The sequence below is a fragment of the Polyodon spathula genome, chromosome 4, assembly GCF_017654505.1.
Source record: "Polyodon spathula isolate WHYD16114869_AA chromosome 4, ASM1765450v1, whole genome shotgun sequence".
In the NCBI taxonomy this organism is placed as follows: Eukaryota; Metazoa; Chordata; class Actinopteri; order Acipenseriformes; family Polyodontidae; genus Polyodon; species Polyodon spathula.
The window spans coordinates 73855618-73871597 of record NC_054537.1 but is presented as its reverse complement, the minus strand read 5'-3'; the positions used below and the strand labels follow the sequence as shown (position 1 = coordinate 73871597).

Below are 15980 nucleotides of genomic sequence, written 5' to 3'. Positions count from 1 at the left end.
CATTATTGAGAATTCCTTAATATATGGAGGAATTTGCCCCACCTGTATTTGTCTCTGTTCTGTTTTGTAGGCATTTTTTTCATGGTGGCTTTAATTTTGTATTTTCAGCAATATGTTACTGACACACTTCTTTCTTTTCTTTTTTTTCATCTTTTAGGTTTTGTATCAGCAGTTTAAGCTGTTCTTGAATCTTTATTTTCTGGTGGTTTCCTGTTCACAGTTTGTGCCAGCACTGAAAATAGGTTATCTTTACACATACTGGGCACCTTTGGTAAGTTATATTTAAATATTTAATAGTTTGTTTTCTCAAAGATTGTGCTTTTACTTCTTTGTACTGTCTTTGTAATTAGTTTGTTTTTTTAAAGGTGCTGTATATCAGCTATATTCCTATCTTAGGCATCGTCCGTGGAAATCTGTAATTACCTTGACAGCAGGCATATCCATTATATAACAATCAGTTTACATCAATCAGTTTAATGCAAGATCAAATTTATATTTTGATCGACTGTGTTCCAAATAATTTTTCTCAAACGTATGACTTTAGAAGTTAACCAAATTGAAACAAATGTTGATTCTCAAAAGATGAAAATCGTTTACTGTTTTATTAAGAAAGTTGTTACATTTCAGTGTCATAAATAAATCATTAAAAATAGATATTTTGCTGGCCCCTTTCCTGTTTTTTAAAAAAAAAAAAAAACCTTTCCCAGTGCAGCTAGGCAATATGCCACCCTTCCTGACTTGTATCTATCATTCATTCTGAATACTTTAAACCTGCCCTAACTACTGAGTGGCAGCACATTCCTACATTTCTATTGGAGACTCTGCTTGCAAGATTTAAAACAAGATTACAGTTAGGAGTGGAAGCTTGTTCGCGGGATGTAAAGCTGTATTACAGCTAAGATACAGAAGATTTAAAATAGAATCGCAAATTGTGCCAACATGTAAAAAAATGCCTGTATACAAATAAGACCGCAAAGTAAAGAAAGTACAGCTTAAGTGTGCAAGTACTGTCGAGTTACTACTGTACATATTTTGACAGAAAAAAAATGCCAAAGCATTTTGGAAAGTAATTGAAAAAAAAAAAAAAAAGATTTCATACAATAAAAAGTGAAAGCCCCGAAAAAAAACGATTTACTTAAAACTCGAAAATAGCAAAAAATAAGCACCGACAAATGAAATTAATAAAAACAGAAGCCCTAATTTTACAGTCAGCACTCACATTTCCAACCCTATAAAATTTTGACTTCAGTGACGCTTAAACGAGAGTGACGCATATCTGATTATTTCATCTGATTTGACATGCATGTAGGCGAGCACTTTGTAACCTGCCCCTTACCACCTAAACAACCCCCTGCCCTGCACACATACACACATTTTGTACGGAAAGAAAAAATATGACACGATTTTCTTTAAGTTTTTCCAGCCTCACTGTTATTGTTTTATGGGTCATCACGTTATCGGAATAATCTTACACTGATTTCAAAACTGCAGCATTCCTGATTCAAACGCACTGTCCTCATAGGGGATAACATAATCATACACAGTCTTTTGCCAAATCTATAGCAAATGTTGTTATGGATGTTTGCTTTTTATTGCAATCAATAGCTCCATTCACAGTAATTCTGAATGTTTTCATTTCAAACTGTGAAGCACTGAACTTGTGTTTTTGTGGTCGGCAATTTTTTTTGGCATAATTATTTACATACCACGGTTTTCTCGTTCCACAAAATACTTTCAAACATGGCTTCCATTGTTTAGAGATGCCATTTTAAATATAGAATAAACTCAGAAAAAAAAACGCTTGGCTACCTTTGTTTAGAGATGCCATTTTAAATAATAATAATATAATAATAATATATTTATTTTTATGTAGCGCCTTTCATAGTGGAACACCAAACAAAGTGCTTTACAGAGGTAGGCTGTGAACTGTGCATTATATGCAGAGTCACTTACAATAGGACATTGATTTAACATCTCATCCGTAGGATGGAGCAGAAGGAGGTTAAGTGACTTGCTCAGGGTCACACACAGCGAGTCAGTCAGTGACAGACGTAGGATGTTAACTGGTGACCTTCTGGTTACAGGCCCTGGACTGTAACCACTGGAGCACACTGCCTCATACAGAACATATGGAACAAACACAGAAAAGAACGCTTGTCATTAAGATTATTTAACTCTGCCGTGGAATTGATACCAAACCACGCCTACTACAGGCATAAACATAAAGTGCACACAGTGCACCAATGAAGCGCCAGATTAACCTAGGATAAAACCCACCCCAGTGTCAGTCTTTCTTTTGTACCAATTAGAAAAGCTACTTGGAGGCAGTTGCCAAACCCCATTCCTTTTCATACTATCCACCCTTACTGTGGCACTAAAGCAGTCTCATATGCGAAGGACTACTGATGATAAATTACATATAATAATATACATCTAGCATATTATTAAATGTTTTACCACTTCTTTAGAGTTTAGAACTACTTAAAACATAGAAAGGCAATGTAATTTAACAACAGATTAAAAAATAACACCACCACCAGTTTACAGGATTAAAACAGTATCCAGTGTCTGTCTTCAGCATTGCAGAATATAATGCTGATAAGGCCCTAATGTCACAGTTCACTTGCAAATGAAAATTCACAAAAGCAACTAAAGATCACACATATCGTAGCTTGTCTCATTCGCATTGTTTTTGGAGGAAGTGCTGTGTAACTGTACTGCACAACAAAGACATATTGGTTTGCCTTGCCAGGAAAAAAATATATATATCTTCATACAAGGACTGTAAAACATGATGTATATCTGAGTGCTGACTGTAAACTAATCCAGCTTGACTTTTTGTTTACAAAAGTATGTGATTTATTATGAAGAATATATTTCTGTTTTCAAGGAGTGTCCAAGATATATACTTCTTTAACTGATTGTGAACACAATATCATTGTATTAAAATGATTAAAAAAAAAAAAAACAGAATAAGGAAAAAGGTTGTCAGCGTACAACCTTTTCAGGTCAGTGTGATAACTTATAAATAATATCACCATTATTAAACCATTGGTATTTTCTATTATCACGTATCCCGCTGTTGAGTTACTTGGCATATAATTCTCCAAGTGTTAATTATGTTGAAGTTCTGTGTTGTATTTAAAAAAAAATAAAAATAATAAATAAAATATATATATATATTATTTAAGTGGGGGGGGGGGGCAGCTTTAATTAGTGGTACATTCTAAATGTTTAAAAGGGAATATAAAAATAAAGAAAACAAAAAATTAAAAACCTAAACAGAGATTTTGTATTTTTTCTTTCAATGTTAAGTTTGATAAACTGTAAATGTCTTATGTAAACATGTGAACAAACATGCATTAAACTGAACGGAATTGTTAGGCATGCCTGCTCAATCTAAGCAAAAAAAAAACAAAAACAAATATATATATATTTTTTTAATAAACCATTACATGACAATTATAGAATAAACAGTTCTTCACATTTAGTAGTAAGCAATTCATAGACAAAATAAGGTGTACAAAACTGCCCAGGACTTCTGTGGTGGAATACAGAACATTTGGAGAAGCACATGGTTAATTTGACTACAGCATGATAGTAAGTACATGCCAGCAGCTGTTTTTATTTTCATTAGTACTTTCACACTACAGAATGCTGTTGATCAGCTGACAGTCTGGAGATGTACAAGTATTTAAACTTACACAGGCAAACTAACACTAAAATACTATTTTGCCAATGTCCATGGAAGCTCTAACCAAAGTGCACCAGAGTCCAGAGTTTCCTCTGTTCAAAATCAAAACATGTGAGATTTGGCACAACACAATGCAATTTTTTTAGCATTTATTAAAATTGGGCCCACTGTCTTTTAGTTGGTAACAGCTGTATTGTATTATTCTCTGTAAACTAACATTACAGGTAGTGTCCAGTGAACATTATCTGTTTCAGTGCCACATTGTTTTAACCTCTGGCCATACTAATAATACAAATCACTACCATCTTTCAGACAGTGTCTTTACAGCTGGTTCACTGCAGTATTCTATGATTCTTAAACACTTCACTGCCACATTGTTAATCTTTTTCATATTTCAGTCTGACTTCATGTTTTCTAAATATTCAATCTGATATGACCCTGTTGAATTTGTTAACAAAAACCTCCTCAATTGTAGTTAGTAGGTAACGAAACTATATTTTTAAACAAACTGCTCCTTCTTTATCTTTTTATTTCAAAACCTGTACTTTAACAATTGCTGATACTGTAGTTGGTTCCCTATTTAGTCAACACCGTTCATGTAAAAGCCTATATGTACAGTACCTAGATATTTTTAGTTCTTAAATATCTAATTATTTTCATGTTATAAACTGAAATAGTATTTTTATACCAAAGCACTATAAACAAGCGATTCTGCTTGATTGTGTCCACTGTATGAAATTAATATGTTGTTGTGTTGTGTTTGCTAACAGGGCTTCGTTCTGGCAGTCACAATGGTGCGAGAGGCAGTGGATGAGTACAGACGATGTCAGCGAGACAAGGAAATGAATTCACAGATCTACAGCAAGCTCACAGTCCGAGGTTAGAAAACTTCTTTAGACAGAAGTTGCTTTGCTTAGATTTCCTTTACCATTTACTACTGTGGCCCTGAAGTGCAAAATGAAAATAAAAAGAAAGTATGACAAAAATATATAGCATAGTCTAAAAGTTGTGTGCATTTTTCTAAAAGTAATGTGCATTTTGTGTATAAAGCTTGCACCTTTTTAAATGCATGCAAAAATAACGAGTGCCTTCAGAAACGTAGTGTTTGTTTTTTTTTTTTTGTTTGTTTTTTAAATAAAATGCTCCTTCAAACTTAAATCTGAATTTGCTACTGACAACTTGATTTTGACCATTTCATTTGGTCGAAGGGACTGCATCACATCACATCAAAAATCTTATTTCCGGCACACATTTTTTTTGGCATGCATTTTAAAAGATGCACACTACGTTTTTGAAGACACTCGTTTTTTTGGCTTGCATTTAAAAAGAAAAAACAAACAAACAAAAAAATGCACATGCTACTTTTTTGAAGATACTTTTTTTTTTTTTTTTGGCATGCATTTTAAGAAGACTGTCTATCTAGCTATCTTACGTGGTGGTGCCCTATTACAAAATGGTCTAGCATTTCAGAGGCATGCAATTCAATACAACTAGTAGAAATTGCACTTGATGTAATCTTCCAGTATCTGTCACAACTTTGTTAGCCTTAGTTACAAAGACTAATAGGGACAGCTGGACAATAATTATCTTGTTCTGTATGTCAAAGTAGCATGTTTAAGCCCAGTCCTCAAAAAAAGAAAGAGCTATTTTGCCTCATACTGTCCCTATTGGTAGCAGAAATGTGGTTTTCTCCCAGTAACTCGGGGAGACATGTCACACAGTGCAACGCTAAAGTGCTTTCCAACCGTATGTTCCACAGCCTTCTGTAGACTTTTCAGAAGTACTTTTGCTGGAATAGTTTGTAAACTTGGCAGATAATGATATAAGTTGAGGCACTAATAGAGAATCATCTAAAACACTTATACTAGGTTATTAATCAGGTAAGAAATTTAATACTAGAACAGTGTAGATGTTTAAACTGTGCATTTAATGGGAAACACATTTGAAACAATCTTGTGGTATTTAACAAGAGTTAAAAAAATCAAAACAAACAAAAAAAAAAACTAAACCCATGAACAGCTTAATCTGCAATACCAGCAAGAAATATTCAGTAAGACACAACAGTATAGAAACTGAAGTCTCAGATGACTATCATAAACATTAATGTAAAGCCTTTGCAGTAGTTATTAGATCATTTGTTTAGACTATTCAAAATGGTATTGTGGATGCTCTTTATCCTGCCATAGCATTTGAATATAGTTAATATATTTGACAACATTTTCAAGCAAATCAAAAAAATGCTTAAAAGGAATCGTGACCAGGAGATAAACTCATTATAGCCAGTTATTTTATTTAAGCCTGTCTAGTTAGAATGGAGGATGGATAGTGGAATGTTATAATGGAACAGTAAAGTGATCCCCGTCTTATAGTCTAAGTTCCCATTAGATAATTATTAAACCTGATATAGCTAATGTGTCACCTTAGTATTATGTTGCACTTGTGCTAAATGCATTTAAGGAGAATTGATTTCATGTTAGCAAAAAGAAGCATTAAAATGTATTAGCTGTATATCTATATTTTATGGACAGTTATACATGTCACGTTCATAATAAGGTCATGCTTATGTTTTTGATGTCCCCTCAAATCTGTTGGCAACAGTGTACAGTGCATTGTTTAAAATAATAATAAAAAATCTAGAAAAAAAACATTGTGAATTTAAAACGTGTCTACTGCTGTGTCTTTAAGAATGCCAATCATAATGCCTCAAGTTCTATGATTTGAAAGCCGTCTTTAAATAACCAATAATACCTTTAAGGAAATGCAGCCTGTATTTTCCTTTTCAAACCTATATTCTCTGAGATTACTTGTAAAAGTATTTTGCAAATCTCCATTGCAAGAGCACTGACCCCTAAAGAAAGATGTCATCTTCTGTGGGAATTAGTTTGTAGCCAGCATACTTGGGTATCAAATGTATATAATTGACAGTGACCTAGTGTGCCACTGATTTCATCTTGGTCCCAAACCAGGGATCATAATGGAAAGGCAGTACTTTTGCATAAGGATTGCAATCAATGTTTGGTTTTTTTTGTTGTTTTTTTAATTTTAAACCCATTTCAGCAATTTTGGAAATACTGCTTTTATTTGTTATAAAAACAATTGCAGTGTTTTATTTATATACTTGGCTCGTATCTTGCGGCATTCATCATGCTGAAATTAAATTAAAGCTGTCTTTACTACTTTTTGCTTTTTAGGTTGAATTTTCTCCCTTAAATCATATTTGTAAAATAACTTAAATGTTAGTGTGTCTTGATTTGTATATAATAATAATAATAATAATAATATGTTTCAGGCAAAGTGCCGGTGAAGAGCTCTGACATACAAGTGGGAGACCTCATTATTGTTGAAAAGGTAAGATAGTTATGTGTTTATTTATTTATTTATTATTTCTAGCTTACTTAAATTTTAATTATTTAAAGTGGTAATTTCATTATCAGGCCTGAACTGTGCCCATTTAAGTCATCACAAGTAGCTAGTTACATATTAGGCATTTCTGGACATAGATGAATTCATTTACCAACGCATAATTCTTTAATTTACCAATGCATAAGACACTGGGGACTATTCAAAATCTATGGATCTAAATAATGCCACTGTTTTGAATGTTTAAAATAGGGCCAATTGTGAACAACAAACATCTTAACATCCATTAGTGTCTGTCTGTCCATATATCCAGAGGGGCCAGGGACTAGGTTAATAAAAGCACAATGTGAATACATATGCAAGAGTCTGTTCTTATTTTAACAGAGGGCCTTTAGCATTTATATGACCATTGTCTCCAGGCAAGATGACAGGCTCCTTGTTGCCTGTAGATGCTGTAAATGACTGAGGTTTTAATGCTATAAACTGGTTTGGACAGATCTGAATTTGATAGAATGCCTCAAATTTGCATTTACAGTGCCTACAGTATGTGTTTTTATTTCACTTCAGGCTCAGGTGTTTCAGTGTTATTAAAAAGCAAATACAGACTTTTAGTATGAAGGAAAGCAATATCTTTGTTGCAGTTTCTCACAGTGTCATTATTCAGGTAAAGCATGAGAAACCATTGCACATTGTATAAAATGACGATATCATGATATAATTTCAAACCACACAGTTTTAGACTTGGTAAATTTTCACCCCACAGATTCTACACAGCGTTTTTCTTTTTTTTTTCTCAAGTTTCTTTCACTTGTTGATGTTGTTCTAAGCAAGTTTGTTGGCATGATACAAGTAATCTGAGAGCCGTCTAATGGATTTATGCCAGACTTAGTAGGCAGGCTGAATATGATCATGTTTAAAGCTTGCATGAGGACAGTTCTCCAGTTTCAAACAGCTATTGTAAAGCAGTTTGTTACCAGGAGTCACAGATTTGGTCTTCCAGGAAGGTGGTCCTTGCAACTTTTACTGTATATTGTAACATTACTGGGGAATTTAATACAATTAGGTAAAAGTAAACAGTAATATATATATATATATATATATATATATATATATATATATATATATTATATATATTATATGAAATAAATTAAATTACATTTACTTCATTTCTTTGTACAACAACTGTACTGACATATCTGTAAAATCGTGTGATTTATTACACTACGTTGCAATAACGTCAACATACTTTCATAACAAATTATCCCTTATAATCAGGAGTCCATAATGATGTTGGTTAGCAATAATGTACTTTTTTTAAAATTTAAAATTTTTAATTAATTTTTTTTTTTTTTTTTTTTTTTTTTTTTTAATAGAAGGTTTCCTAAGGATTCCTGCTGACATGATTTTCCTTAGAACCTCAGAAAAAACGGTCTATAGTTTTTTTTTATCCAGGGATACAAATAAAATAGATGACGGATATGGTTAAATTTAGAATCGTCTGCCTATAGACCAATTACTAATCTTCCTATTCTAGAACAAAACATGCATTTAATTAAAGTTAAAATTATGTTTCACACTTACATATATACCGTAATGCTATATTTGTGTGTATATATATATATATATATATATATATATATATATATATATATAATATAATATATATATATATATATTATATATATATATTATATAATATATAGATCAAATAATTATCATTCTCTTATTAATATATTAGCTTTTTAACCAGTTTGATTGGAAAACGGTTTTAAGCAATTGATACTGTTGATAAAATACGTCACTAAGATCTAAAAGGAAAGATACTTTAAAATTGGATCTCGGTTTATAACGAATTTCCCACTGTTTAAGTTTAACTAAGGAGTTAAATGCAAATTTCTCTTCTGCTTTATCAGCATTTTACAACAATATCTGCCTGACTGGTTATTCATTAACTGATACACTGGAGGTTATCTGATCATTTGGTTTACAATCATGCACGTTTAATACCCTTAAGGGCTGTTATTAGAAGCACAGACACTTGAGACATAAGTGGCAGAGTACCAGTGGTATTGATAAAGTTAAAAATACATTATTGAGTGATATGAGAAAATGAGATTGTTGGGTGCTCATCAAATTGAGTATACATTTATCTGGTATTTTAAAAACTTTTAAAGGCACATGTGAAAGTAGAAATGCTGCATAGCTATATTTCATAACTCCTTGTTCTTGTGCTTGGTTGTTATAGTTGGTCAGAACCTAGTTTAATAACAGCTGAAATTTAATAGCAGCTCATGGAAACAATAAACTGCTAAATATTGATTTGCAGTACTGTAATGCTGCCTTGTTCCTCCATATGCAGAAAAAGTACTTGTTGGCAGTGTTACAGCCTGGTTTTAGAGATTCCAGTTTATACCGCACATTATCAAGGTCACTCTTAGCGCTCCAGTTTCCGTAGCAAAATAACACCCAATCCAATGCAACAGGATCTTGTGTGTTCAGGTAGCTGCTGCTGCCATCAAAGTATAATTTCCCTGTGCCGTCTTTCGTTCTTTTTTAATTTGTTAAAAGTAACTAGAATTAAAGGGTTTCCTTTCACTGTGCAGTTATAGTAATGAGACATTGTTTCAGGCCTAGTTTAAAAGTAACAAGAATGTATATTGTTTACAGAAGTTGGTCGTGAGAACACCTGCGGCAGTCATTTTTCTGTAAATTATCTGTAAGTGGTTCCCATATTAAAGATTGCCACAGATTACTAATACTAAACTTTACTGCAGATTTCCATCCCAAACTTTCCTGAAGAAATTAGAGGCTGTAATCCTTGAGAAATCATCATATATCCATCCAGAATATTTTAAACACCTTGACAACTCTTGTCAGATCAGGGGCGTTCTTGCTGCCCATGGTGGCCCTACACCCTGTTGACTTTGGTGGGTGTTTCTAATTATTTGTCTAAGTACTTTACTTTAATATACTTTACTGTAATGCTTCTAATGTTTCTTAGTGGTTGGCCTATTCTTTAAAACAATTGTTCCGTGCAGTGTCTATGATTTGAGCTGATATGCAGTACACTTATATTAACTGCTGTCTTACCACAAAAACCTGAAGCTACATAGGGAAATATTTTTTATATTATAAGCTAACTGTCTTGAAAGTAAGCCACTTTAGAAATGTATTACTTGAGAGAATGACAAATAACTTGAATTAAGTTTTGCACGTACAGCTAGATAACTTTATCTTTAGGGCATGTGTGACTGCCAACAATCTGTCCAAACTACTTTAATCTGTTTCTAAACCTCAGTTCCCATTCCAGTTTCAGCATTTGATTTAACTTAAGGTAGAATTGTTTTGACATCTATTTGAAGTCACAGAATACTATTGTTTTAGTGTATTCCAACCAGTGTTGTCAACCGACACAGGAGATATTGAATTAATCAAGAACTCAGGAAATATCACAATACCTAATTTCAACTTTACAGGATGAATCAGTGGAAGATAGGTTCCTTTATTGAAAATAATCCATAATTTGAGTTTGATTTGACGAAAGCAGTACATTATTTACCCAAGGGCACACAATAAGTAGCTTATTAAATGTCAGAGACAAATTATTTGCTCTCTGTGGTGTGATATTAACTTCCTCTCTGTGCTCACAGATGACTTACTCCACCGCATTTAATAAAAGATGTCATACTTATCTGAACTGTCCTTCAGAAGTGAGGTATCCACGCAACCTTATTGCGATTCGTTCAGAATAAAATAAAGCAATTCATTTGAGAGGAGAGGAGAATGCAAAACGTTATAAGAAAATTCAAATTTTACCCAATTCTATTTTCTACATTAAAAATATAGACTGTGCCCCCCTGGTGGGTGGGGGAGGGAATTTGATTAAACGGGATTTTGCCCTCTGACACATATGTAGTATACAGTAAACTGATTGCAGATGTGGGACATATTGTCAGAGTTTAAGGAGATGAGAGTAATGTGAGCTTGATCAACATAGAACAAGAGACTAGGTTCTAGTCATGTCAGCGAAGAGGGTGCAGTATTGGCATATTGTCAACTTGTAAGATACGCTATATGGAGCGAATCAGAGTCCATAAAAATAAAAAAATAAAATAAAAAAAAATAAAAACCTTGATATATCGCAGCTCAAACCTCTAGACCCGGGAATAATTAACTGTTTGATTACTCTATTACCAATTCTTGTTACTTTTACGGCTTTCTTTTTCTTCTTATTTATTTATTTATTTTAATATTTAAAGATGATACAGGGCTTGAAATGGGTTACAAATGAGCAGGAGACCTATGTGACTCAGTCACTGTCTCTCTTTATCTTGGGTGGTTTTTAAATTAGCTTACTGTTTCATGCATTTTAAATATAACTTAATAGCAGTGTATTTGTATGTATATTAATAGATAGATGAATACATTCTGTTTGTGTGTGTATGTGCCTAAATAGAACAGAGGATTCTAAAGAACTGAATAAAAACATTAGCAACAAATATATATAATATATATATATATTTAATATATTCTATATATATATATATATATTTATATGATATATAGATATATATAATTTATTTTTTTTTTCCCCTCAGTCATCTTGCCAGAAATATAATACATTACAGAATCCTTTAAAAATACATATGGTTCTCATCTATGTATTTTATGTAGAGATATAACCTACAATGAACTACTCCAAAAAACAGTGATATTTCTATGCTTGTTAGGCTGTTCTTTAAGATTAAAAATGCACAAGATGTATTGATTCATGTGGAAAACCCAAAATATATGCAATTTCTGATCAAGCCTGGATTAAAAGTGTCATTGTGCTGGTCAATAAAGAATTGTGATGAGCTCAGTGGTGTCATATTGACTATGTATTAATACTCCGTGTCCTATTGGGCCATCAGCTGATTGTTTAGAATGTAAATGATGCTGCTGATGGCCTGGTGACTGATGGCTTAAATTCCAATTAATCAATTGTTTCATCAGTTTCTTAATTCAGATCAAATATCTCTTGAGTGCACAATCTTCTTTCACTGGTATTAAGAGAAATACAAGCTTTAGAACTAATTTTCATCAATCTCTTATAAATGCCAATGTGCTTTCTTGCTGCATCTCAGTTGATGGCTGTATAACCTAAATGTTTACGTTATATTGTAAGTTTGTTGAAAAGGTTATCTGATCTAAACCTGCACGGACTGTAAATGAAACTCTGCAAACAAACTCGTCATTGCATTGTAAGCATGTGGCCTATCATCATGTTTAAAATGCCCATGCACATTGTAATTTTAAGTTGTTATATAAAGGTTTAAAAAATGAAGATGCTGGTATTGATCTGGTATTATGTCTACAAAGACAATGTCTTCTGTCTTTTGTTGAGTGTATACTAATATTTCAGTGCTGTCTTCTTTGTAATTCATAGCATGCAGGCTACTAATATTACATGGCACTTTATTAACTGTTTATGACAGGTTCACGTGAGCCTTCTCACAATGACTCCTCAATTAATTCACTTGACGCTTGTCTGTTCTTTGTGATAAATATATCAGTTGATCTTAACCCAATTGCCATCAAAGCCATGCCTGCCTGACAACCCTTGTCAATTATACAAAATACGATCAAGTATTCATAAGTAGCTTGTAATAGGATATTGGCAGACAGATTTAATAATTCAGTTTTGCTGAGGCTTAACTGGCATTAGTTGTAGCTAATGGTCGTTTTTTTATGAAAAGTTCATTGGAGACAAGGCTTGAGCGAGAAGATAGGCATAATTATGTGTGCTTACATTACACTGGGTGGCTGCAAATGGAAAACGGAAATGTAGTATATTGTTTGTAATGTTAGTGAAGGCTGATTCTTTTTGAGTGACGCATGATTGCACATTTGTAGGTTGAAGTTGCAGAGAAGAACAGAGCTAAATGTGGTGTTTGTATTTTTTTAAACATATTAATTGTGGGATAATAAAGTAAAATGAAATGTCTATCCATAGGACAGAATAATCGCCTAATCTCCAGTTCAATATCTCCATGTCTCCAGGTCTCCACAAAGTACTATAAAAAGCTATCTAAACATAAAATTAAATTACAGATTAGTGTGTTTCTTAAGTAGTTGCTTCTATTTTACATATTTAGCTGGTCAAATTTGTATTAACTACATGTACAACTAGGCTCTGCCAATGCTGTTTTGTTTTATATCCAGTATGCTGTTCTGTTTCTATTTATGCTTTATTGTGTTTTTGTATTTATCATCCTTTTTCTTTTCTATTAGTAAGAGGTTGTGGCAAAGTGGTTAACAGTGTACAGTTGCAGGAATACAGCAGAGATCAATGAACAGACAGACAATGATAATCCAGGTGCAATGATATTTTATTTGTAAATCCAATGGTCTGATGACACAAAACAGTAAATAAAAATGGTAACAAACAATACAGCAGAGTGTATTGCTTTGTTGTAATCCACGGGTTGGTCCCGAAATAATAACAGTCCCAATCTTTTACACTGACATGCAACACAAACACAATCACCAGTCCACAGTGTGTGCTGTAATGCTTGTGGTGCAAATAGAGTTTATCGTGAAACAAAGTGCAGTGTTGTCTGGTTAAGGGCTGGCCTTTGGCGACAGCTCCGGATCGTGTTCAGGCATCTAATAATAACAAACAGTAATTCTTTAGATACGACAGAACAAAACAAAGATAACACTTACGGTTACAATACATGGTCTCCTTCCGGTTCAGCTGTAACCACACAGCAGATCACTTCGCTACGCCCACTTTTGTACCGTCAATCATGACTCCTTGGTTAACTAGTGCAACTGCTCCTCCAATCCGTGGTTACCACATCGTTTCCTTTCTGGGTCGATGATTTAGTGTTTCATAGCTCCACCCCCTTTTTAGATGACCGACTTCCTTCAAACCCTGAGAATGAATTGTCTGGCCATCCAGTCCACGGCACTCTGTTCCCTTTAAACAGCACCCTCACAGGTCACCAAGATTCATTCTGTCTCTGTCACAGAGATGTAGAGGGAAAGTCATGTGAAGTCAAGGTAGTTCTTAAAGGCTTGTAATACTATATAATTTTACAATTCAGAGAAAAGTAGAGAAGAAACCACTGTCTTCAGAATTCGGAATTCATAACTTTCTATGAAAGATTCATACAATATATCAAATAATAAACTATTTGAAATATATAAATATATATATATATATATATATATATATATATATATATATATATATATATATATATATATAAATATATAAATATATAATAAATATTTTTTGACATGTATTCAAATAGAAAAAATATTCGCTAGAAATATTTTTTGACATGTATTCAAATAGAAAAACCAGATGTTCGTATTCGCTAGAAATGACAAAACATTTATTCAAATGAAAAAGATCTCCTTGTGATATTTGAGATTATGTATATTACAAAAGACACAAGTACTACTTTTTGAAAATTAACAAATATCCAAATGAATATTTCAATTGAGTGAATATCTGAACATGGAAATATATATATATATATATATATATATATATATATATATATATATATATATATATATATATATATATATATAATATATTATACCTGGTACCCATCCTTTAAAACTCATTTGAGCTATGGCAAACTTTTTTTATTTGTGGCTGGAAGTCTTTTGTAGAGTAAACTGCTGAAGTATAAGGAAATTCACCTGGTGATACATCTCCTGATGTGAGCGCTGAATAAAGTGAATATGCAGGAACCCAGTCAACCATTCACAAGAGCTCTGCAAATGCTTAGTGGTCTTGAACTACATTGATCTCTGGTATAATTCTCTATGAAATTGATGGATGAGGGCAACCATTGACAGAAAGGGTAAAGACCACTTTGAAATGTCCCTTATGAATAAGTATGATGGAAAATAGATTGTTGAAGAAGATTTATTATTTTTTCTAGCACTGAGGGGGTATATTGTAGATGTGCTTCAGTGTGCTGCCTGTTCAACATATGATTGTAAGAAGCTCCCACCTTTTTTTGCTAGGGGGGTGTACTTGTGATTAATGCCCAGTTAATACTTTTTATGCCTCTCTATATAAATAAAATATAATCAAGGATATTACTATTGGTGGAAGTCATTTTGATTGGTATTGCCATTATGAAATACATAACAAAAAATGTAACAAAACACAATGCAAATGGTATTGTGTATTCCTAAGCACCCAAGAACTCTGCATATATCTGCATGACCAGACGCCTGTAGTTTGTTATTTACTGTACGATTCAAAGAAAAATAGTTAAACACGTCAACTGCTGGGGCGTGCCAGAGAATACCCGGACAATGGGTTTATTATTTAGTTAGGTTGCCAGGCTATTTTCTGGCTGTTTATCATATACAGTTTCCTGTAGGAAATAGACAACTATTCACAATGTCCTGAGATACCGATTGTACCAGAATTCCACATCACATGTTTGCACAGCAAAAGATTCCAGTTCTGGCTAAGCCAGTGACTTGTTAGCTATGTCCCTGTCATTGGGGCCTTTGCCATGTCTTCTTGTGTGGCTTTCTGCAGCTCACGGGAGCTTGGTGTTTTTTATTAGCACTGGCTGTGAAAGTACTTGGAACATTTGTTGCCCACACACTGCCAGTTGCAGTGCCTTCTAAGACTTTCAGACTGCACATATGTATACAGTGGCTTGCAAAAGTATTCAGACCCCTGACCAATTCTCTCATATTACTGAATTACAAATGGTACATTGAAATTTTGTTCTGTTTGATATTTTATTTTTAAACACTGAAACTCAGAATCAATTATTGTAAGGTGACATTGGTTTTAAGTTGGGAAATATTTTTAAGAAAAATAAAAAACTGAAATATCTTGCTTGCGTAAGTATTCAACCCCTGTGCTGTGGAAGCTCCCAGTTTGCACCGATGAAAG

The 15980-nt window shown here is 33.2% G+C and overlaps 1 protein-coding gene across 1 annotated transcript in view; it reads left to right on the top strand.

Annotated features, from left to right (window-relative positions):
* The window catches only part of atp9b (ATPase phospholipid transporting 9B), a 189814-nt gene that overhangs the window by 57555 nt on the left and 116279 nt on the right, over positions 1 to 15980 (top strand). The window contains 5 exon segments of the mRNA XM_041248556.1: positions 158 to 271; positions 4465 to 4573; positions 6984 to 7050; positions 8441 to 8483; position 9638. Of these exon segments, the coding sequence (XP_041104490.1) occupies positions 158 to 271; positions 4465 to 4573; positions 6984 to 7050; positions 8441 to 8483; position 9638 (334 nt within the window).